This window comes from Corapipo altera, unplaced genomic scaffold (assembly GCF_003945725.1).
Source record: "Corapipo altera isolate COAL_440 unplaced genomic scaffold, ASM394572v1 108, whole genome shotgun sequence".
NCBI classification, from domain to species: Eukaryota; Metazoa; Chordata; class Aves; order Passeriformes; family Pipridae; genus Corapipo; species Corapipo altera.
The window spans coordinates 127,456-152,332 of NW_020885028.1; the positions used below are offsets into that span (position 1 = coordinate 127,456).

At 53.5% G+C, this 24,877-nt stretch overlaps 1 protein-coding gene across 1 annotated transcript in view; it reads left to right on the forward strand.

Annotated features, from left to right (window-relative positions):
- The window catches only part of ADAMTS10 (ADAM metallopeptidase with thrombospondin type 1 motif 10), a 45,083-nt gene that overhangs the window by 12,154 nt on the left and 8,052 nt on the right, over positions 1 to 24,877 (forward strand). Inside the window, exons 6-17 of the mRNA XM_027668141.1 lie at positions 333 to 478; positions 4,262 to 4,305; positions 5,499 to 5,604; positions 5,769 to 5,915; positions 8,068 to 8,209; positions 11,919 to 12,026; positions 15,534 to 15,679; positions 16,633 to 16,696; positions 17,407 to 17,509; positions 22,170 to 22,303; positions 23,493 to 23,616; positions 24,097 to 24,177. Coding sequence (XP_027523942.1) covers positions 333 to 478; positions 4,262 to 4,305; positions 5,499 to 5,604; positions 5,769 to 5,915; positions 8,068 to 8,209; positions 11,919 to 12,026; positions 15,534 to 15,679; positions 16,633 to 16,696; positions 17,407 to 17,509; positions 22,170 to 22,303; positions 23,493 to 23,616; positions 24,097 to 24,177 — 1,345 coding nt within the window. The remainder of the gene's footprint in view (positions 1 to 332; positions 479 to 4,261; positions 4,306 to 5,498; positions 5,605 to 5,768; positions 5,916 to 8,067; positions 8,210 to 11,918; positions 12,027 to 15,533; positions 15,680 to 16,632; positions 16,697 to 17,406; positions 17,510 to 22,169; positions 22,304 to 23,492; positions 23,617 to 24,096; positions 24,178 to 24,877) is intronic.

Here is a 24,877-nt window from a genome sequence, read left to right on the forward strand (position 1 = left end):
CTTTGTGGGTCTGTGTGTTCCCCTTGTATTTCACCCCCAGGAAACCTCCCCTGTGCAGCCTATCGGCTGCTCCACATCCTCCTAAAGGCACCTGGGGACTAGGTTCAGGCCATGGGCTGAGGAGACCTCAGGGACTCTGAGGATTTTTTCTATGATAAGGTGACTTTAGGGAAGTTTAGGTAGCTTTAGTCCTCCTAAAGTCACATTTTGCCTGCTTTCTGTGTAAAGTGGGGGCATCTGAACTGGTGTCAGTGCTCTGCTGGCGTGGAATAGGCAGTGCCTTCACATGAGAGCTTTCCTGGGAACACGCTGTCATGTTTCTTCCATTCCAGCCCACACTGGAGATCAACCACCATGCCGGGAAATCCCTGGACAGCTTCTGCAAGTGGCAGAAATCCATAGTGAACAGGAATGGCAATGGGAATGCTATCCCTGAGAACGGCATAGCCAACCACGACACTGCAGTGCTGATCACCAGGTGAGGCTGAGCCCAAGCCCACACCCAGCAGGGCTGTCCTTCGTGTTGTCCTCTCTGGGGTTGTCCTCTGGGCATCTGTCTGTCCTCTGAGCATCTGTGTGTCCTCTGGGCATGTATCTGTCCTCTGCCTCTGTCCAAATGGATCATCCAAGGCTTCCATCCCCCACGAATGGCCTGGCAGTGGCTGTCCTTCAGTCTGGCCATGTGCCAATTCCCTCAGAGGGATGTGGATTATTGCAGTTCACACAGCTATCATCTTCCACTTCATTTAGTTCTCATTCTCCAGCATCTTCCCTCAGTCTTCGTTGGGCTCTCAAGGAGCTTAGTTTGCAACCACGGGCATTTGCACACCAGAAGGCAATGGCATGGGGCTGTTGGGTGCCACCAGAGCCTATCCTGGAGTTGTGGAGCACTGGGCATCCTGGAGAGCCCTGTCTGCCTCTGCTGTGAAGGGTGAAGAGGATCCAAGTGGGACCTGAGCATTGTGACAGTGACAGTGCTCCAACCAGTGCAGGATTTGGCTCATCTCATTTTAGGTGACTACGTGTAGGGCTGAACTCTCTCCTCAGTGGACATCCTTGGAGTAGTTACTTCATCCCAGCTCCCTCAGGACTCCTACCTGTGTCCCTGTGCTCCTTGAACAACAGCTGAGGTCAGCAACATGACTTGGATGCTGGACTAGACCTCGAGAGCTGCAAGAAGGGAGTCTGAACCTTCATGTGGTGAAGGACATGTGAAGAACAAGTGAAGAACAAATAGCCCCCCCATCAGGACAGATGGGGGCTTGAGCCTGGACAGTAGAGGGTGGCAGGAGGGACAGCTGGAAGGATGGATGGTGGTCAGAAGGAGGGAAGATGAAGAGATGATAACAGGGACAGTAGAAAGAGGAGCAGAGCATCTGAAAGGACAAGATACTGAAGGGAGGGCTGGAAGGAGTCTCTGGAGGTTTTTTCTCTGCCCCTGGAGGTTTTTTAAGATAAGACTGGATGTGGCACTCAGTGCCATGGTCTGGCAACTGCAGCGGGGTTGGATCAGTGGTTGGACTTGATGATCTCGGAGGTCCCTTCCAACCCAGCTGATTCTGTGATGGAGGGGAAAAGGGCACTGCAAGGCTGCTCTTTGAGGTGTTGCTGCTGTGTCCAGGACTGTCCAGTGTCCACACAAACCCTGCTTGAGCAGAGGGGAAACATCCTGGGGAGAGGCCAAAGGCAAGCCCAAGGTTTGTTTGTGCTGTTTCACCCCCTCTCTTGTGGAGTGGAAAAAAGTCATGAAATGTAAGTGCTGCAGAGGGGAGCCTCCAAGTGGGAGCCGGTTTCCTTGTCCACGTGCTGCTCTCCCACTCCAGTTCCCGGTGGCAGTGGGAGCCTGGAACATCCCTCCTGGGGAACTCATTGGATGAGAGCCCACAAGCATCAGCAGAGAAGCAAGAAAAGGACCCCTGGGCCACAGAATTTCCCTCTTCTGGGGCTGCAGCTCCGCTTTTTCCTCCCCTCCCACCACAGGTGGGATGCAAACGCCACCGGCTCTGAGTTTTTCATCCTCCCACCAGATGTTTGAGCCAACCCTCAGCGAGTGGCTGGGCTGGGACAGCACAGTCACATCCCTAATAAATTCTCTGTCTCTGATAACATCTTCTGAGCTCCAGGCTTTTTTCTCTTGCAAGGACATGAAACCTGAGCCTCCAAAGGGCTTTAACAGTATTTGCTCAAAACAGAGCAACAAATGTTTTCCACCTCTGGGGGTGAGAGGTTTGGAAAACCTTTGGTTCCAGAGAGCCAAAGGAACAGGAGCATCACCAGGAATGTGTCACATTAACCCATCATGGGCTGGCACTTGCTCAATCTCTTCTCTCATCCCTTGAGATCACTGGGGTGAGCAGTGTCAGATGGTCCCAACACCATGGGGGTGTCCCCAAACCCACACTGGCACAAACACTTTTGTGTTTTGGGTTCGCTTTTGGCCTTTTCAGGATGTTTCCTCTCTGCCCAAGCAGGGTTTGTGTGGGCACTGGACAGACAGTCCTGGACACAGCAGCAGCACCTCTGAGAGAAGCCACTTGGTGCCCTTTGTCCCCTCCATCCTTCCAGCTCTCCCTTCAGCATCCTCTGTCCTTCCAGGTGCTCCGATGTTCCTTCCGCTGTCCCTGTCATCCTCTCAGCATCCTCAGTGTAACACCCCAGCTTCTGCCCCCTCCTGCCCACCCTGCTCAGATCTCAGCATTAGCCTGGCCCCTTTCAGCCCTGGCTTTACTAAACCAAGTCTGGGGTGTCTCTCCTTCTGGAGAAGGTGTTGGAACAGAGGCAGGCAGGGTATGTGGTTTACCTCTGCAGTTAAATGATAATATTCACTGTCTAACCCCAAACTGGTCTCTTTTGGAGCTGCCACCACATCCTATTGTGAGGGTGCTGCATTTCCATTTGAAGGAGATTTTTACCCTCCTTGTTATAGCTCTTCCTTGTATCCAGCTAACACGTGCAGACAGTGGGTTCTTTGATGCAATGGCTGGAAGTGGAGGCCAGGAACAGAGGGAAGAGTCACCTTGAATCAACCTTTACTGAATTTGTTGGGAAAATTCTCAGTATAGAACTAAACTGAAAAAAAAATATATATAAAAAAATCTCTTGAGCGTTTTCATGAAACCACAGTGGATTTTGAAATGGAACATGTTTTCAAACTGAAATGTTTTCCTTAGTTTTTTTTTTTTTTAAATCATAATTAAAACCCTGGCAGTGTCCAAGGCCAGGTTGGATGGGGCTTGGAGCAACCTGGTCTTGTGGAAGGTGTCCTTGCCCATGGCAGGGGGTGGAATGAGATGATCTTTAAGGTCCCTTCCAACCCAAAGCATTCTGGGATTCTGTGATTCTCTATTTGATTAATGCAATTTACTGCAAGGGACCTGAGTTTCCAGACCAGAAACTGCCCCTCTCCCACCCTGCCCTGCTGGGCCACATCCCTGTGCCTGATGCCTTCCAGGAATGCACAGGGAGCAGAGCTGGACCTCCCACCCAAACCCAAAGAGCTCTAAGTCTGGATTAGCATTGTCCCTGCTGATTTATAGGATCATTAATGTTAGAAAAGACCTCCAAGATCATGAAGTCCAACCTTTGATCGAATCCTCCCATGCCCATGAAACCATATCATGAAGTGCCACATCTGCTGTTTTTTTGGGCAATTCCAGGGGTGGTTACTCCACCACTGCCCTGGGCAGCCTGTGCCAATGGCTGACCACCCTTCCCATGAAGCAATTTTTCCTAATATCTGATCTAAACCTTCCCTGGAGCAACTTGAGGCCATTTCTTCCTGTCCTGTTCCCTGGGAACAGAGCCTGACCCCCCCCAGCTCCCCTCTCCTGTCAGGGAGTTGCAGAGCCAGAAGGTCCCCCCTGAGCCTCCTTTTCTCCAGGCTGAGCCCCCCCAACTCCCTCAGCTGCTCCTGCTGCTCCAGCCCCTTCCCCAGCCCCCTTCCCTTCTCTGGACATGTCCTACCACCACATTTCATCCAAACCAAACCTCTGCCCCAGCTCAGCACTGCCCAGAGTTAAAGGACAGGAGATGTCATTGAAAACCCACAGTGAATCTCAGCCTGGGGAAAGTGAGTGTTGGACAACACAGATCAGAGACATCTTACCTGCTGCCACTGGTACTTTCCATTCCAGAAGTGTTCCATGAGCCATGGGCTGGTTTGAAATGGTTTGGGTGTGACCACATGGGTAAAATGGGGATGTGCTGCTTTGGAGGCACCTAAATTAGAAGCATCTTTAACTCTGCCTCCTCTTCTTTGCAGATATGACATTTGCATCTACAAGAACAAACCCTGTGGCACCCTGGGTAGGTAGAATTTTGCCACCCCTTCAGCAGCACTTCTCACCAGCACAGAGAACTTTGGGGGCATGGTGAGGGTGGGCTGTGCCACCCCCTTTCCCAGGGAACAGGCTGAGGGGCAGCACTTGCCCAGCATTACCACAAGGACCAGCAGCAGAGCCAGGAACAGCCCAGCGGTTTTTGGCCTCCTCACTTCTGTAAACACTAAAAACAGCAACCCAGAGGACGGATGGGCTCTGGAACACTTTTCTGTTATATCCCTGGGTCAGGTCCAACCTGATGATTAAGAACCACTCGCATCTAGGGCTGGTCCATGGCCTAGTGGAGTATTCCTGGCTTAGCAGAGAGAAATAAGCCTTTTTGTGATGACTATAAAGGGAGTTCTTTATTGAAATGGCGAGACACAGACAGACCCTGCAGCTTTCTCTGGCTGCAGCTCCTAATTTATCTTGCCCTGGTCTAGACTGAGCAGTCAGGGAAGGATTACTGCTCTGAATCACTGCAGTGAGAAGGGAAAACTTGGTGGATCTCTGACCTGATGCAACTGCAGATGAGGAGTCTGAGAGGGAGGTGAGGCTGGAGGTGCTGTGATGGCTCAGTTCATTCCATGAACAGAGTCAGATCCTTCCCTGGCCCAGTGGAGAGGGCACAGCCTGTGCTGGTCCATGGGCAGAGGGTTGGGAGAATCTGCTTCCACTATTCAGGGGAATTGCACTATTCCACTACTTGGGGGGGGCAGTTCTGATGATCCAGCCCTCCAGACTGAGTCAGGCTGGATTCCTGATCATGGAGGGTGTCAGCCAGAACCAGGGTTGGATCTTGTCTTACTCTGTCCAGGCTGCCCTGCCCGAGTTTGGATTCCTAAGTGCTGGTACAGCCATTCCCAGATTCCCCCATCAGTGTTTAGACAAGGACTGCTCCACTCTGTGCACAGTTTGGGATTTGGATATGAAATTCAGAGGATTTTGACCCATTCTCAGCATTTCTGAGCCTGTCAGTGTTAATTTAGCTGACAGTGCTGAGCCATCACATACCCAGAGCCCATAGGAGCCACGAGTCCATCCCAAAGCCCAGTGGGAAGGAAGTGGTCACTGCCAGCAGACTGTGCTGGGCGTTAGTGAGAGCCCCCACACTCCTCCCCTGTCCCCTGCAGATGCTCTGTGGTGCTTCTGTGTGACAGCCCTGTCTGCCTTCCCCAGGCCTGGCCCCCGTGGGCGGGATGTGTGAGCGGGAGCGGAGCTGCAGCATCAACGAGGACATCGGCCTGGCCACGGCCTTCACCATCGCCCACGAGATTGGCCACACGTAAGTACTGTGCCAGGACAGGCCCTGCGAGCAGCTGGCACAGGGAAGAGCCCCCCTTGGGTTTTTCCTGCCAAGAGGAGCTGAAACCCCTTCCTATGGATGACCCAGATGTGTTGAAAACACAGCAGCTGATCACCTCTCTCTGCCTTGGTGGTGCTTCCCAGGTTTGGCATGAATCACGATGGGGTTGGCAACAGCTGTGGCTCCCGTGGGCAGGAGACAGCCAAGCTCATGGCTGCTCACATCACCATGAAGACCAACCCGTTTGTGTGGTCCACGTGCAGCAGGGATTACATCACCAGCTTCCTGGAGTAAGGAACCCACCTCACCCTGCCCTTCCTCCCACCTCGCAGCCACTACACGCCTCCAACCTCCTACAGTCACCTGTGGAGGGGGTAAACCCAAGAAAAGCCCCCAAAGCACCCAGCCCTTCTGTCTTGTCTCCCAGCACCTCATCCTACCCCAAGAGGCACGTGCTCTCCTTCCTTCCTTCCTTTAGACATTCCCATGGTTTTTTTGCCTGCTGAACCTCTGACCCCTGTTATGACCTTTATTTAGGTTCCCCACACCCACAAGTAGATCAGTAGCTTCTGGAGGCATTTGGATGGTTCTGAAGTTCAGCTAGGGATTGCAGGGAAGGGTTGGTGCGGTGGAGAAGGAGGGTCTGGAGTCAGGACTGGGTCTGCGTGATGTGCACACCCTCCAGGCACTGAGGAGAGTTTCCAGTGGGAACGAGCAAAATAGGAGAATGGTTTTGTTTTTCTTTTTTTTCCAAAGCACCTTCAGGATTCAGGAGAAGGGACAGGACAAGGGGGGATAGATTAAAACTAAAAGAGAGTAGGTTTAGATTAGATATTAGGAGGAAGTTCTTCCCTGTGAGGGTGGTGAGGCCCTGTCACAGGTTGCTCAGAGAAGCTGTGGCTGCCCCATCCCTGGAAGTGTCCAAGGCCAGGTTGGAGAGGGCTTGGAGCAACCTGGGCTAGTGGAAGGTGTCCCTTCCAAGTTTTAAGGTCCCTCACAACCCAAACCTTTCTATGATTCTGTGATTTAGGCTCCTAAGTCCCAAATTTCAATATTGTCACCATGCCTAAGTCACATCTCTGCAGCCTGAAAGAGCTGCTCATCCAGGGTTCAAGCAGCTCCCAGGTTTCTGTCACAAAACAACCAGTCAGGATCAACTTGAGTGAGGATTTTGGTAGGATACAGGCACTGTGTAATAAAAGGACTGGATAGGATTTGAGTGATGACTGGAAGAAGCACGTGTGTGTGGGGTCATTGTGGAGGGAAGCCCCCAGGAAGTCTGAACACCAGACTTCAGCCAGTGATGCTGCAGTTGGAACACAGTGAGAGGAGTAATAAAGTCTCCTCCTAAGGGGCTTCGCCTGCCCCACTGTCCTGCAAAGCTTGGCCAAACCCCATGGCTCATCCCCAAATCCCACATCTGGCAGCTGAGGTTTGGCCACAGCAAAACCTGTTCCCCCCAATGAGCCCTGGACATTCCCCCCGGCCAGGCACGAGGCACGGACAACCTGGAAAGGCTGCCCTGTCCTCCGATGACCCAAGGCCTCAGCAGGGCTGGCAGAGGACAAAGAGTTCATGTTGGGTCCCTCTGAGGTCTGTACTGGCAACCCCAGGGAGCCTCCACCAGGACGTAGTGTGGGCAAGACCCCAGAATTTGGGGCTGGGTGGTGGCGACAGGGGCCTTGATTTAGGGAGAGCTCAGAGAACAGCAAGGAAGGGGGAGGGAAAGGTGCGTTCCTTGCAAAATTTGGATGCTCTTACAAAGCTCTGGTGAGCAGAAAGTCAGGCTTGAGGCACAGGGGCATCTCCAGTTGCTCTGAGCTGGGGCTCAGTTGAGCAGAGGGCAGCCCTCTCTTCCCACCCACTGCCCACATGAGAGTCCTGGGCACAGACCTGCCCTGCTGGCCCCAGAACCCACAGGGACAGCCAGGGGCTGGTGATACCCTGCAGAACGGCAGGAGCTATGCCAAGGGGCTTGGGATGGATCTCAGGGAAAGGTTCTTCCCCCACAGGGTGCTGGGGCACTGCCCAGGCTCCCCAGGGTAGTGGGCACGGCCCCAAGGCTGCCGGAGCTCCAGGAGCATTTGGACAATGCTCTGAGGGACAGGGTGGGATTGTTGGGGTGTCTGTGCAAGGCCAGGGGTTGGGCTGGATGATCCCTGTGGGTCCCTTCCAACTCTGGGTATTCTGTGATTCTATGAACCCTCAGATGAACACTTCCAGAGTTCCCTAGGAACCAGCATGTGCTTCCCAGCCCAGAGCACACAGGTAGAAGGACTCCAGAGCACTTTCTCAGCATTGGTTCTGCCCAGAGGAGACCCGGGTTTATCCCCCCAGGCTCAACCCCGTGCAGAGCAGGGAGTTGCACTGCTAATCCTCCACCTCAAATGCTCTCCCTCCTACGAGCCTTTCTGAGCTCTGATTCTCTTCTCTTGTTTCCAGCTCTGGGATGGGACTGTGCCTGAACAACGCTCCTCCCAAGCAAGACTTTGTGTACCCCACAGTGGCTCCGGGCCAGGCCTACGATGCAGACGAGCAGTGCCGCTTCCAGTACGGAGTTAAATCTCGCCAGTGTAAATACGGGGTAGAGAGCCTTCCTGCTTTACTATTGGTTCCCAGGGGGTGTAGGATGGGGGGACAAGGACAAAGGGATGTGGGGCTGTTCCTCTGCAGCCCCATCACTTTGCTGTCCTGCCTCAAACAAAGAGCACTGGCATATTCTCCCTGAGCTCATTTACTTGCTTCCCTCTGAGAGGACAGAGATGGTTTCCTGTCCACAAAGGTTGAGCCCAGCTCTATTTTGGTCAGATTAATCAATGGGAAGAGGTGTGATGCCTCTGCCTGGTGCCTTGGCTGCTGCTGGTCCCCAGGCCAAGCTGTGTTCTCCTGATCCAGACTCTTTGTTCACAGACATATTCTCCATAGTCCTTGCTAGAAGTCATTGTGCTGCTCAGTGTGCTCCTACAAACTTAGGAGGAGAACCATCTTTCTTCCAGGTGAGGTGGAGCAATATGCTGTAGGTACATTTGTAGGTACAGCTGCACACCTAAGCCTCCCCTGGCAGCCCCTGGTCTTTGGACCCAGCAAACCACTGAGAGGAAAGGGTGTTCCAGGAGAAAGGAGTCTTCTTGGATCTCAGCCTAACACTTTGTTGTTCTTAACCTACTGAAGGCTGGCAACTGTCTGAGCAGAGTGATGAGGGGAAGTGTCTGTGCTGAAGGGCTGATTGAGCTCCTTAACACATCCATGTTCCTCTAAAGAAAGCAGTGGGATGCACAGGCAGCAGTGTTGTCTAATGGATACATATTTTTTCGTGGAAAGGGTAATTAGGCATTGGAAGGGGCTGCTCAGGGAGGTGGTGGAGTCACTATCCTTGGAGGAGTTCAAGAACATGGCATTCAGTGCTCTGGTTTAGCCAAGGTGGTGATCAGTCACAGGTTAGACTCAATGACCTTGGAAGTCTTTTCCAACCTTAATGTTTCCATGATTCCATGTGCACCCACCCCAGTCCAAGCCCTGGAAAGCTGTGAAGGAGGAAACTTATCAGTCCAGGGTTTAGCTTCTCTTAAAACCGTGTAAGCTCTGCCATTGAGGTGAACCAGGTCATCACTTTGAACGTTCATCTATCTATGATTAAACACTAAACCACCTCCTCGTGGTCTCACCAGCTCATCCTGGTGAACAAAGAGCAAAGTTTGGCTCTCCCAGGTCCAAAGCCTATTGGATATGAGGCAGATGCAGCAGGAAAAAGCTGGGTCCAAATAACATGGTCGTGGTATCTGATGTCAGGTGATACCAGCTGGGGTTTGTGCCCCTCCTGAGCTGAGCCAGAGGCAGGGAATGGAAGCTTCCCACATTTACGTGCCTGTTTCCCAGCCGATTTTTAACTGGGGTGGACACTTCCTGTGTATACACAAAGACCACAAAAGCACAAAATGTCCTTGTGATGACCCAGCCTGTCGTGAGTGTGGCTTGGGACAAACCCAAAGGGCACAAGGGCTTGGGTAAATCCAGGTAAATGTATGAGTCCACCCATGCCATGCCCACATAAACAACCTCCCTTCCTCCTCCATGCCAGAGAGAGCGGATGATTAATGGGAATAACAAAGACAGAGAGAGCAGATGTCACTGATTCAAGGCTGGGTTGGATGAGGCATTGAGCACCCTGGTCTAGTAGAAGGTGTCCCTGCCACAGCAGGGGCTTGGAACTGGATGATCTTTAAGGTCACTTCCAACCCAAACCATCCCATGATTCTGTGATTGAAGCTGGAAAGTCACTGGGAAGCCCTTTGTGATAGAGGGAAGGGTCACCCTGTGGCACTCTGCTGCTCCTTGATAGCCACACCTCAAATCCTGTGTCAAGTTTTGGGGCCCTCATGACAAAAAAACCTTGAGGGGCTGGAGCATGTCCAGAGAAGGGAACGGAGCTGGGGAAGGGGCTGGAGCAGCAGGAGCAGCTGAGGGAGCTGGGGGGGGCTCAGCCTGGAGCAAAGGAGGCTCAGGGGGGATCTTCTGGCTCTGCAACTCCCTGACAGGAGGGGGGAGCCGGGGGGGTGGTCAGGCTCTGCTGCCAGGGAACAAGGGACAAGGAGGAAAGGGAACGGCCCCAAGTTGTGCCAGGGAATGTTTAGATTGGATATTAGAGAAAATTCCTTCATGGAAGAGGTGGTCAGCCATTGAACAGGCTGGCCAGGGCAGTGGTGAAGTCACCATCCCTGGAGGTGTTCAAACAATGTGTGGATGTGGCCCTTGGGGACAGGGGTTAGTGGTGACCATGACAGTGCTGGGGTAATGGTTGAACTTAATGATCTGAGAGGTGTTTCCAACCTTAATGATTCCATGATTCTATGACAGTGCTGGGAGTGCATTACCAGCAGCTGGGGCAGTTCAGGTTCTGCTGTCAGACCTCCAGAGTTTCCTTCATTGACATTGTGAACCTGTTTAATATTTCATGTATAACCTAAGTCATGTCCTAAGTCATGTCAAGCTGATCCCTGAAAAGCAGCAAGTTTTCCATATTTTTTTTTTCATTAGGAATAGGAGCAGGATAGTTACTGGGCAAGACACTAAGGAAACTGGATTTGGGGTTTTGCAGTTTGCGGGTGTTGAAGTCCAACCTGGCTGGTTGAGTGACACAGCAGGTCCAAAGGGTCTGGACTTTCTGATTTAGCTGTCTCTGACACAGACCTAACTTTTGGGTGGGTCCTGGAAGAGCCAAGGAAAGATTTGTGTTTGCTGAAGCTCTGAGAGATCAGGATGGGCTGAAGCTTGGGATCTGTGGCTCAGGAAATCTCCTAGAAAGACCTGGAGTCCTCAGCCCAGTGTCACTCATTGGACCCAACTGCACCAAGCAGAGACCAAGAGCAGAAGTGCCCAATTCTGAAGCTGCTTAAGGGCTGGCTCAGTATCTGGAAATATCTTGGTTATTCTGAAAACAGCTCTAAATCTTCCAGAGGAGTCTTCCCTTTGGGACTGCTGGGCTGGCTGGAGATGGTGGAGGTGCTTACACTGTGAGCTGCAGTGGGAGGCAACAGATGTGCCATGTTGATGCTCCCAGAGAGTCCTACGTTCCTGCAGAGGCAGATCTAGGTCCATATGGAACAGGGCGGGTGCTGGGAATGGGGCCCTTGTGCTCATCCTCCACTGCACAGATCCAAAACTGGGAATATTCCTCATCTCTGTGGCTGTCTGGGCTTTGCTTTTACACCTTGAGACAGTTTCCCTCAGTTACAGTGTGAACCTGTTTAACACTTTCAGGTATAACCTAAGTCATGGTAAGCTGTTCCCTGCAAAGCAGCAAGTTTTCCATAAGTTATTTCATTAGAAATATGACCAGGCAGAAAACTCAGCTGTGGATTTTAGGTGTCTCCCCTGGGGAGGGCGTCAGGATGGTGGGATTAGCTCAGACCTCCCTGAGGTGTCCAAGGAGAGGTGCCCTCTGTGCCACATGGAGCAGGTTTGGGCTGGTTGGGGAGTTGGCTCTGGTGCCTGAGCTCAGTGAACCTCCACACCCAGAAAATCCCAGGCCTGGGAGAAGTGTTTAAGATTAGTCCAGAGAAGGGGGTGAGCAGTCAGTGCCCCTGGGGCAGGATTTGGTCTCATTTTGCCCCCACTAAGCTGAAAACACTTGTGTCCTGTGTCCCAGCCCAGCTGGTGCCTCCCAAGCACACTGAGGTGCTGCTGTCCCAGCCTTGCAGGCCCTGGCAGAAGCAAATCCTAACCTTGGTTTTGTTTCTTTGTCTCTTCCCTCCTCCCTCCCCCCCCTCTCTCCCCCAAAATATCTCTCTTTCCAGGAAGTCTGCAGTGAGTTATGGTGCCTGAGTAAGAGCAACCGCTGCATAACCAACAGCATCCCTGCTGCTGAGGGGACCATCTGCCAAACCAACACCATTGAGAAGGGGGTAAGGCAGCCCAGGGCACTGCAGAGAGTTGACAGGGAGTGGTTGAATCCTCTCCCAGCAGTAACTGGGATTATTGTTTGCACTGGGGAGTGAGGAGTTGATTTAAGAGCACCCACCAACCTGTCCGACCCTGCCTCCCAGTCTGGAGCCATCCCTGCCCTCCCCGCTGCCATGGAGGGAGGCTGGGATGGGCCATGGAGCCCAGGGACCCATAATCACCCCAAAGGACAGTTCAGCTTGTGTAGGGCTGGAACATGGAATATGTGCAATGCTGGAATATGGAATATGAAATCCCTGCTCCAGCAGCTTCTTGGTCTTTCTTGAGGCACAGTAAAGTGACCTCAAACAACACCATATTCCTTAGATGAACATCTTGTCTTCAGGTCTGCTGGGATCTCCTGGCAGCCCTGAGAAAAAAGGGATTTTTCCCCCAGTTTTCCCAGAAGGGACAATGGGTCCAACATGTTTTCAGAGGAACTTGTGAAAAACTGGCTAAATATGATGAAACCTTTGTTTTTCACATTCAACTGAGAGAGAAGGGCAGGATTTTTCCTGACCATATATTTTTGAACGTGAATTTTGACTTGGCTGGTCATAGAACTTCATTCCCTGCTCCTCCTACACCCATTTGCACCAGTATAAAGCAAATGGGTAGCACTGCTAAGACAAAGAGCCTTTACAAAGTGAATAATGGTTGGGACAATAGAGAATCAGGGCTGGGACATTCCCCATTCGATGGATGTGTTTTATAATTCCTGAGAAATTCGAGAAAATTTTCAAATCCTTAAGAAGGTGGAGAAGCTGATGTGCAGGAACAAGGATGTCTTTGACAAATTCATTATTCTTTGCAAACATTTCTCTGAAAATTAGGTCAGAGAGGAGCAGACAGCTCCTGGGGCTGGACACCCCTCCTGCTGCACACTCACCAGAGACAATGGCATTTTTTTCCTCCTAGTCATCTCTTTTTACCAGCTTTTCCCACTTTTAAATCTCCCTTTTCCGCCCACTTACAAGTTGTTTTATAACCAGGGTTCTTCAAAAGCTTTGAGAGAAGTGAAGCAGACACAGCCCCCCAGAACTCACAGGAGCTATTTCCAGTGATTGGCTCAGTTCCCTTCCTGGGGTGCTTCTTTTCCTTTTGTATTAATTCATATTTTGGAAGTGATTTGATATCCTTGGGTGGAAGAAGATGCACCTTTGTGTTAAGTTTCTGCATTGCTGGAGCTCCTGGCTGGTGGCCTCCGGACCTCAGCCCTTGGCTGGAGCAGCTCTCCAAGGTCTTCCCTGGCTTCTCCCTTTCTCCTGGGAAGAGCAGAGGGAAGGATCAGGGTATTTAAGGTATTTCAGGAATGCAAGATTAAAGGAGAGATTGAGTTCCTGCGCTCTGCCACCCAACTGGGGAAGCAGTGAGGGGGGAAGGCTGAGCCAAGTTCTGCTGGATGGTGGCTGTGCCCACATCTCAGACCTCTGTTGTTTCCTCCTCCAAAATTCTCCCTGTTTTTTTTTTATTAACTGATCTCCTGTGGTTGTTTGGCTCCACCTTACCCAGAGAGTGACTTCAGGTCTGGATCCTGCTGCCCTCGAGGTGCCTCAGCAGCCTGGCAGGTTCAGCATCCTGCTGGTTCCTTCCCTGCCTGGTTTGCTTTCCCTTTGTATTTTTATTTTAATTTCCATTAATCAATCACTTATCACCCAGGTTATGGTCAGTGTACCCTGTGAGGATGCTTTTCTTTACATATCCTCCCTCCCCACGTTCCCCCTACTCACATCTGGTCTCTCAGCCTGCACAAGTCCATGTTTTCCACAGGAGAGGGAGCTGGGATCTGCTCCTGGAGCAAGGACAGAGCCCATCGCTGGCCCACAGAATCACGGACTGTGCTGAGTTGGAAGGGACCCATCACTGATGCTCTCAGGATCCCTGAGTGCCTGGGGGGTTTGCAGGGGCTGGTGAACTCCTGGGCCCTGCCTGCGGAAGAAGGAGCCCCAGTCCCTCCGGTCTGGAGCAGGGAACTGATCAGGCTGTGCCTGCAGAGCATCTCCTCCACCTGGGATCCTCCTTTGCAGAGCTGCTGGTGTGTAGGAGGTCTCTCCTGCATGTCCTGGGAGGCATTTTTCCTGGCTGGCTGGGCTGCCCGTGGAGATCTTGGCTCAGAGGGAGCCGGGAGAGGCTGTGCCAGCAGCTCCAGGGTGGGTTATCAGCCCCTGGAAGGAGCACACAGCAGTTTCTTCCTTCCTGGGATTATCTCAGCCCCCAAGGCGCGGTGTGGGCTCTGTGCCTGGGGAACGGCAGCGGCTCTGGCACCGTCCCACCCCTCTGGCACCATCCCAGTCCTCTGGCACCATCCCACTCCTCCCATCACTGGGGACTCCAGGGGGTGTGGGACGACTTCCAGGGCCGAGGGAAATGCTTCCTAGGCAAGTTTCCATGAGCATCTGTCTCCCAGTAGGACGGGGACAGGCAGGTTCTTTAAGGATCCTCAGTAACAACAAATTGCAATTTAAACGTTATTTTAACCTGGGCCCTTTGCAGGTCAGATCGTTTTAACACATTAACCACAACTTCAGAGCCCAGTGCACACAAAGCTCACTCTGTCCTGGGAGAGAGCAGCTGGAAGTGGAGGTGTCCATGTCCCCCAGGGATACTGGCTCTGCCCAGCAGCAGCAGCTCCAGTCCAATTCACACCTGGGAATTACTGCCATGAGCTTTTGTAGGCAGTGGGATGTGTGCTCTTAGGTGTCCCTGGTCACAACACTGGTCACCCTGATTGACCCAGGACCCTTTTAGAGGAGAATCCCAAAATGCTTTGGGTTAAAAGGGACCTTAAAGCTTATCCAGTTCCACCCCCTGCCATGGGCAGAGACACCTTCCACTACCCAGGTTGCTCCAAGCCCTGTCCAACCTGGCCTTGGAGACTTCCAGAGATGGGGCAGCCACAGCTTCTCTGGGGAAACCTGTGCCAGTGCTTCACCACCCCACAGAGGTGGGGATGTGACCCCCTTGTCTGTGGCTGCCTGTCCCATGGGATGGTGCCCCAGGGCCTAGGAGTGGGGACACTGGTCCCAGCACCCCTGCAAACCCCAAGTACACTGTACAGAGCTGGTGACAGTGTGACTTGGAGGAGAGGGTGCCTAGGGAGAGGTGAGTGCCCTGTCCCATGGAGAGCTCAGCTGGTCAGAGAATGGTGCTAAATAACTCCAAGGTGATGGGTTCAGTCCCTGTGCAGACCATTCACATAAGAGTTGGATCTGATGATCCCTTCCAGAACATTATAAAATAATATATATTAAATATTATATATTTAAATAATAATATTTAAACTCAGAAGTTTCTGCGATTCTGTGATTCTGAAACTTGGCTCCAAGGTGTGTGCAGCTCCAAGTCCAGATTTCCCAGGATCAAATTGCATCCCAGCCCTGAACTGCCTGCCACGTCCGACGGAGGTTGGGAGTACTCTGGGAGGTCAGACCACATGCTCAGGGTGTTCAGAGCTCTCTCTCTCTCCACAGTGGTGCTACAAGAGGGAGTGTGTGCCTTTTGGAACCCGACCTGAGGGTGTGGATGGAGCCTGGGGGTCCTGGTCATCCTGGGGGGAATGCAGCAGGACGTGCGGCGGTGGCGTGTCCTCGTCCGTGCGCCACTGCGACAGCCCACGGTACGTGGGGGTGCTGAGGGGGTCAGCCTGGCCCTGCCATGGCCAACACTGCTCAGTCCCATGGAGAAGTGTTGCCTAAAATCAGAGAATAATTCTCTGGACTATTTTGGAGTACTGAAAGGCAAAAAGCACTTCTTTATTGCAGTGCTGATGGTACACAAGAATATTTTGCACACACCGATTACAGAGGCTTTTACAACTTTGTACTATAATCTAATTACAATATCCAGTTTCTAATTACAATATTCTGTTTCCAGTCACAATCTTTGGGCATCACCTCATCTGTTGCACCCACTTCCAAAACCATCCCTCCCATAGCACCACCCTCACCATGTCCCTGCCACACCTCAAATTTGAGTCAGTGGTCCTAAAAAAACTGTACCTTCATCTTCTTGTCTTCCTCGTCTCCTCTGACCCTTTTGGAATGGTTTCAAGGCCCCTGAGTAGCTTTGGCTACTTATATCAAGTGTTAGGTCTCTTTCTCAGTACATTTTTACAGGTAGAAAACTTCACCTCATTAAAATCCCTTGTCCTTTGAAATTCTTAACAAGGAACGTTCAACAGCACTTTTAGAAATCTTGTACAAAGCTAAAGGTACTAACAAGCTGTACCAAAACCTTATAAAATATAGATTTTAAGGTATCAGAAGGCACAGCCAGGTGCCTGTGCAGGTCTCTGCTCTGCTCACGGCTCCTGCATGTCCTGTTTTCCCAGCAGCTCAATGCTTTGTGCTGGTGTTGGATCCACAGCCACAGACCCAGAAACACTTGTGCAACCCCACTGTGCACATCCAGCCCAGTGTGTGAGCTCCGCTGGGGGCTGCTCCTCCTCCCAGCCCATCCAGGCAGGATCAGCAGGGTTGGGAAAAGCCATGGTGCTCCTGCAGACTTGGGGCAACAAACACAACTCCCTGCCCTGAGCTGGTTCCACCATCTCATTCCTGGTTTTGGCAGGCCCACGATCGGAGGGAAATACTGCCTGGGAGAGAGGAAGAGGTACCGGTCCTGCAACACCGACGTGAGTAGTGCTGGGCTGGCAGGGCTGTGTCCCAGCCAGGATTTGGGAGCCCTTCCCACACAATGCAGGGTGTTATGTGCAGCTGTGGGACCCACAGGAAGAGGAGGAGGCTGGGGGGGGCGGAAACAGGGTGTTCCAGCAGCAATCCCACAGGGGGGAACAGCGAGCAGGACCGTGCACGTCTGCGAGCTGCTCCAAGGGTGGGTGGTTCGTACCTGTGGGGCTTCAGCATCAAGAGGGGCCCAAAAAGATAGAGAGGCAAGGGAGGAGAGATCAGAGGGTTCCAGCTCTGACATGGCAGGGATGCCTCTCACACACTCCATGAGCAGCTCACGAAATGCTGGGTAGGACTTTGCTTCCCAGGGCTGAGGGTTAAACCTCAAGGGGAGCAGAGAAAGAATTTTGCTGTAGGGATAATCAGTGAAGCTTTGGACCTGGGGAATGGTAGCTTTAAGTTCCACAGGCTGGTGGTGAGGAAAATAGAGGGTTCTATTGCTTCCCTGGGCTTCCAAGTGACACATCTCAGTCAGAGCACCTGAGTGCTGTTGGTCTTAAATCATGTCCAGCTTTGCAGGAGGGATTCTCCTGCCGTCTTGCAGCAGTGCCCAGTGTCAGGGCTGGTGTCCCTCTCCTGCAAGGGCTGGTGTCAGTGTGTCAGCAGCCCAGTGAGGCTGCCCCAGCCCTGCCCTGACCCCTGGTTGTGTCTCCAGGACTGCCCACCCGGCTCCCAGGACTTCCGAGAACTCCAGTGCGCCGAGTTCGACAACGTCCCCTTCCGAGGGAAGTACTACACCTGGAAAACCTACCGTGGGGGTGAGTGGTGGGCTGGGCTGGGCTAGGCTTTGCTGGGCTGAGCATCCCACCTGGAAAACCTATGGTGGGGGTGAGTGCTGGGCTGGGCTGAGCATCCCCCAGCTCAGACAGCTCTCCGTCACACTCTGGAGGGACGGGTCTTGTGGTCCAAGGGGTCTGACGGACAGTTAGTCAGGATTCCCACTAGCCCAGGGCCTGCAGGCTGCCCTTTCTGTGCTCCTGGGATGTGCTGCCACCCCCTCACCTGCCTGTGGATTGATGTGCACCCCTCCAGGCATCTGCTGTCCCCCCATCCTGGGTCACCTACCCCTGTGCAACCTCCCCTTAACTTCCTTGCTCTGTCAGAACCAACTCCAGCAGCACCAGAGCTGTTCAGCTTCTTCCCTCAGGTCTTGTTTCCTGAACTGCTGAGGGAGTAAAGAGGAGGATGGACAAGAGAAGGGAGTGATGGTGTCTGATGGGGAGGAAACAGGGCAGGCAGGTAAAGCTTTCAGCTGCTGCACAGGTGAAGAGATGGGAGCTGGTACATCCTCCAAAGAGCAGCAATTTCCTCATCCCAAGAGCAATCCTGTGTCCTGCAGAAGGTCCAGCGAGGAGAGGGGGTGGGAGGAGGCCCCCGTGGCAGAAATCTCTTAATAATGAGAAGGAACAGTGAATCTCCTTCATACAATTAATGAACTTGAGTGGGGAAATCCTCCCCAGCTGTGTAAATAACACAGCTCCCAGGGGGCTCTTACAGCTGGAGCAGATGTGCTGAGGCTGCAGGGGATGGATCAATAAAAATGGAATAATTGTGAAGCAGTAAGTCACACAAAGACCCCAATGGATGCCAACGTGCAAGACAGCCCTGCAGGCTGGAGCTGCCCTTGCTCAGACCTCTTTATTGCTCAGGCATGGCCCCATAGTGGGAGTCCAGGGAATGGTTGGTCCAACATCAGCCCTTGAGTTTTAACCTGATTCTGACAAGGATTTTTGCTTTGGCTTTTAAAAAGAGCCCCTTTCTCTCTCTGCTTCAGCTTCCTCTGTCATAAAATAGGGTAACAAAACCTGTCCCCTTCCCAGGAGGCTACAAGTGTTGGCACATTCATGCCTTGAAGAGATCTGGGAGTTCCCTCTCAGCTCTCCAGGTTGTCTGTGGGGAATGATCATCCCTGCAAGTGTTCAAGGCCAGGTTGGATGGGGCTTGGAGCAACCTGGAATAGTGGAAGGTGTCCCTGCCCATGGCAGGGAGTTGGACTGGGTGGTCTTTGGAAGTCCCTTGTGACCCAAACCCCTCTGTGATTCTCTGATTTCAGCAGCATCTTCACATGCCTGTGGGATTTCATGATACTTGGAGTCATTTGGGTATCAGAGGCACATCTATGGGGGAGGTGCCTTGCACCTCCACCTTCTCCATGTCCTAGATAAGACCCCCAGGGAACAGTCCCCTCTTATCTTCCCCTTGCCACTGATGGTTTGCTGGCAGGCCCTGTGTTTCTCCCTTGCAGCCCCTGTGCCATCAGACATACCTGCCCAGCTCTGGGGAGGCAGTGAGGGCTGATCATCACCTCCTTCACTCCCTCTTGGTCTCTTCCAGTGGTGCCCAGAGAGCTCTGGTGTGGTGGGTGTCACTCCCTCCCTCCCCACTGGCACAAGCAGCCCCCCAGGATCCGTGTTGGCAGCCTTGTCCTTGGGCATTCCACCCTCCAGCTGACAGCATATCTGTTCCTCAGGTTATTTTTGGGCACTCTTAGGGAGCTGTGTTCACCACCCTGATCCTCTGCTGAATCCCTTCCCCCTTTCAGCTCAGCATCCCTGAGCTTCCCAAAAAGGTGCAGTGGCTCGGGGCTGCTTGTGCCCTTTCCCCATCAGATGCTTGACCCCATAATTACTGGGGAAATACCCTGGGCATGGAGCACCCCCACTCCAAGACAAGGAGTTTGGAAGGGGGAGGCACCAATCCTGCAGGGAATTTGGGAAGGGAAGGAGCCACCCACTGACACCGCCGGGTCACCGGCACCGAGGTCGGGCTGTGCAGGGGCGGTAGAGCCTGTTTTCCTGGCGCTGATTTCCAGTGCTCCCAGAGCCCAGACCCTGGGAGTGGGAGATGTTTGGAAGCGCTGAGCTCAGCCTTTAGGAGCTCAGCAGTCAGCAGATCCCTCCTGGAATGCGGCTTTGTTTGTTTGTTTATTTTGCTCGGTTCGCTCAATTGTTCTTCTCGCTCTTGGCGGGTGCGGGAGTCACGGGGCTGTGAGAGGGATGGGGATGAGCAGATCCTTGCAGAAAACAGGAGATTGCTAATCAGAAATTGTAATAAGCCTTAATTCCTCTATGGGAGAGGACAGGCAGGAGGAACAAAACACACTGAGAGGCAGCCAGCTAGAAATATTCTATTTTAATAGCTGCATTAAAGATTCAAAGGTGTAACTGAGGCTGTGCTGACCTGGGACTACAAACCAAAGTGAGGAATGGGGGTCAAAGTCTGCAGGATGATGCCTGGCTGGGGGGGTTCACCTCTCCAGGAGCAGAGGGCTGTAGACCTGAAGGAATGGCATGAATATGTTTCAGGGAGGTTTAGGATGGATCTCAGGGAAAGGTTCTTCCCCCACAGGGTGCTGGGGCACTGACCAGGCTCCCCAGGGCAGTGGGCACGGCCCCAAGGCTGCCAGAGCTCCAGGAGTGTTTGGACAATGCTCTGAGGGACAGGGTGGGATTGTTGGGGTGTCTGTGCAGGGCCAGGAGTTGGAATTGATGATCCATGTGAATCCTTCCTACTCAGGATATTCTCTAATTAGTGACACTGGCTGGGCAGTGCCCAGGCTGGGAGGTCTCACTTGTTCTGTGGAAGTCGCTCTTCTCTCGTGGTTGTGAACCCACAGCAGGCTCTACAGAGCTTGTGCTGAGCACCCCACTCAAGTCCTGTGGATTCAGGCACTGCTGGGCATCACCGAGCCAGCCTGGGGGGATACAGAGCCCTCAGGCTCCCACCCTAAAAAGCGCAGCTCCTACCAAACCACCCACACGCTGGGAGAGGCTGGATCCTTGTTGCTGATGAAAATAATTCCCATCTCCAGGAATTTCAAGGCATGTTGTGCTGCTTCAAAGGATCTTTCTGGGGTCTGGGCTCACCCTTGGTCAGTGTTGCTGTCATGGGGACACACAGTTGTCACTGGAGCCACCTGAACGAGGACCAAGTGACCAAACCACCCGACTACCTCTTGGTCAGCTGAGTGATGAGGACACTCCAGCTCCCAACAGATGCTGGGCAGTGATACCAGTCTCCTTTCCTCTGGTGGGTGGGATAGTGACCTGGCTGCCAAGGGCAAATCCTGACTGGAAATTGTCACCAGGGAGGGTGTGCTGGGGACTGTTCCAGCCATCAGGACACAGGTACTAACTCAGAGTCACTCTTGTCTCCACTCCTTCCTCTTCCACTCTCCCGCTCCCCATTTTTCTTCCATAAGACTTTTAAATGCAGAAGTCCACCACCTGCAAGCCTTTCCCAAGTGACTAGATGAGGTGAGCCAGCAAGAACTCATCCCACATGGAGCACAAGATCCTAGACCCCAATCTCACCTCTGTGCAGGGACCCCCAAGTCCAGGCTCTGCTCTTGGCTCTCAAAGGCAGGACAGTGGTGGGTGCTGAGTTCCTCCTGCTCAGCAGCTGCTTCCCAGGCTCCCAGACCTTCTCCAGGGGCTTGCCCAGGCATCCTGCTCCACAACATGCCTCCAAGCTGCTGAATTCCCCTCTCATGTCTCCTCCTGCTCCTCCCTCTCCCAGCTTTGCTCTTCCTTCCCCACAGCTGTTCTTGGATGCTCCCAGGCACAGCTGGGCCTCCCCTCCCCCTGCCCCTTTGATGTGCTGTATCCAGTTGCAAGTTTTGCAAATTTTCTCCCATCCCAGATGCTTCCCAGCTCTGGCACAGGGCTCAGGACTGTTGCTGGTGCCTGCAGGAGGGAACTGCCACAGCTCAGGCATCTCTGCCAGGGTCATGCGGGCTGCTGGGTCTCCTTGGGGTGCTCAGGAAATGCAGAAAATGGCTCAATCCACACCAGCATTTGATAAAATCTAATGGCAGGAGAGAGGGAACTGCTCTGCGTTGGTATCTCCTTCCATAACTGGTCCCACATCCTGCTCCCAGGCACTATAGGCCAATATCCACCTATCCAGCCTCTGTTCCTTACCTGATGCTTTGGCAAGGGGTGTTAGGCAACAGATATTTTAGCAGTAACTTGGGCATCCTTCCCCCTTCATCCTCACACTGCTGTCATTGTCTTTGCTGTGAAGGATTCAGTATCCACCAGCATCAAACACAAAGAAATGGTTGCTCTGGCCTAGTAACTGGTGTAGGAGCTGAAAAACTTGCTTGTTCTGGTCTGGGAGCTGAAAAAACCCTTGGACAATTCACTGAAGAGGTGCTGTCTCAGTTTCCCCGTCTGTAAAGTGGGCACAAGGAGCTGTAAAGTGCCAGAAGACCCAGAAAAGAACCAGTTTGTTTCCTTCCCCATCACATCCAGCCCCTGCCTCCCAGGCTGTGCAGGAGGGACAGTGTCTCGCCATCTGAAGGGCCCTGACACGATGCCTCTGTGGGTCTCTCTGCTCATCGGGGACATCCTCCTGCGTCTCCACATCTTTCCTCTCTCCTTGGCAGCACCATTTGACCCTCTGCTCCTTCCCCAGGGGGTGTGAAGGCCTGTTCCCTCAACTGCCTGGCTGAGGGCTTCAACTTCTACACGGAGCGGGCGGCAGCCGTGGTGGACGGGACCCCGTGTCGGCAGGACTCTAATGACATCTGTGTCAACGGGGAGTGCAAGGTGCTGCTGGGACCTGGGACAGGGATGGGGAGGCAAGGATAGACCCCCAGGCATGGGAGCACTGCCCTCAACCTGCCCACACGGACATGGCAGAGGTGGAGGGCTGGGAGAGCTGGGGGAGTTCACCTGGAGAAGAGAAGGCTCCAGGGAGACCTGAGAGCCCCTTCCCAGGCCTAAAGGGGGCTGGAGAGGGGCAGGAGAGCTGGAGAGGGACTGGGGACGAGGGATGTAGGGACAGGACAAGGGGGAATGGCTTCCTACTGCCAGAGAGATATTCCCAATATCCCACGGTTAGATGGGATGTTGGGAAGGAATTGTTGGCTGTGAGGGTGGTGAGGCCCTGGCACAGGTTGCCCAGAGAAGCTGTGGCTGCCCCATCCCTGGAAGTGTCCAAGGCCAAATTGGACTTGGAGCAGTCTGCGATAGTAGAAAGTGTCCCTGCCCATGGCAGGGGTTGGAACAAGATGACCTCTAAAATCCCTTCCAACCCAAACCATTCCATGACTCTCTGATTCCCAGTTCCACTGGGGGGTAGGAGCTCACCCACACTGGGCTTGTGCCTGTCCTGTCTCCAGGCCCTGGGTGTGCACATGGGCCTCTGCACTCACAGCCTGTGTAGCCCTGGGCATTTGATATTCCCCTTGAAATGGGATCTGGAGGGGCCATAAAAGTTTAATTATAAGCAAGTGCTGTGGGAGTGGCCAATGTCCCCCAGCAGGCAGACAGACAGACAGGCTCTGTCTGTGTCTGTCTCCCTTCCTGTGTCTCTGGGATCTCTTTGTCTCCGTGGGGCTGAACACACTGTGGAACAGAAGGGGCATTGCACTACAGGTGCTGGTGACCCCCATGATCCCCCTTGGACCGTGGCAGTGGGACAGAGCCAGAGGCTCCACAGGGACACCTGAGCTGCAGGGACATGGCTTCCCTTGGGCTGCTGCAGCTCCAGCAGCTCAACACAGGCATCCCAACCTCTGCCTTATCCCACAGTCATGGGATTTCTGCCTGCACCTCCTCAGCCTTGGAGAGCCCCAGGGGCTCTTCCTGGAGAGGTGATGCTGCTGAGCACTGTATGGTGTGGTGATGGGTGTGAGGTGGAGCCAGGGATGGCCTTCTTGGGATGCTGCAAATCAGGTGTGGGGAGGAAAAGGTCTCACCAGGATGGCTAATTCCCTGCTGCCCCTTCCTCCAGCACGTGGGCTGTGACCGTGTCCTGGGCTCAGACGCGAAGGAGGACAAGTGTCGTGTATGTGGGGGCGACGGCAGCTCCTGTGAGACCATCGAGGGCGTCTTCAACCAGTCCCTGCCAGAGGGAGGTAGGGAGTGAGTGGCCTGGCCAGTGTCACCCACCCTCAAATCCCCTCTCAGCTTCACCCAGGACAGGCAGGGACGTATCCCAGAGAAACACCCCAAGGGGTAGGACTGGGCTGCCATCAGGGAGCAAACCCCCCCTGTCGCTGACCAGGCTGTGCCCCCATCAGTGCTGGCACCCAAATCCCTGACTCAGAGCTCCAAGCTCCTTCCCTCCTCCCCAGTTCACACTGCCCTTGAGCCAGGCTTGGGAGTTTCCTGTGGAGATCCCAGCTCCACAGCACCTTCCCAGCACAGCCAGTCCCATCACAGAGCCCGAACTGCAGAGCCAGCAGGGCACTGTCCTGGTGCTCAAAATGCTCTTTCCATCATTTAGTGTTTCCCCAGGCATAGGAGGGGACTCACTCTCACCCAGCCCAGGGCAGGGCTGGCTCTGGGCTCAGAGGTTGAGCATTCCAACTTACCAGCCCTGGGTTGTCTCACAGGTTATGAGGAGGTGATCCAGATTCCCAAGGGCTCCGTTCACATCGACATCCGGGAGCTGAACCTCTCTATCAACTACCTGGGTGAGATGGGGCTGGGGGTGCTGAAATCCCAGCCTGGCACCTCTTGCTCTGCCATTTCCCTGTGGTTAATAGGGTGCGGGAAAGGTCCAGCAAGGAGAACTTCCCACTGCCACCAGGGATGGGGCCAGGGCTCCCAGGGTGGGATTTGGGAGCAGGAGAGGGCCGCGGGGTCTGCTGGCAGGGCAGTGTATCCCAAGCCGTATCCAAGTGTCCCCTCTGTCCCTGTGGTGCTGCCTCTGTCTTGTGCACCATAACCCTGAGCAAATCCTACCACTCTTGGTGCTGCCTGTGGCTCCCTGGCATTCCCCTCTCTCCCAGCTTGTTGGGCTGGGCATTAAAAATAGACCTGCTCACGTTTTCCTTGGGCTTGATTTTCCAGCTACACTCTCTCTTGCTTTTACAAGGAGTATTTTCTTTGCCCTTGTCTTCCCTTTCTGCCATCCCAGTGGTGGAGGGGTGGGCATGGTGAGCACTGCAGCAGCTCTGCAGGAGCAGGAGCCTTCCTGGATCGCTGGCACTGGTGGGATTTCGCAGTGAGATTCTCCCGGATCATCCCCCCAGTCCAGCTGGGGGATCAGACATGCCGACATCCCCTTTTTTTCAGTGTATGGGGACTCCTTGTGTCCATCCACCCTGGATCTCTGCGCTCTGGGGCACAGCCCAAGCTCCCATCACTATCACCTGCTGTCATCAGGCTCTC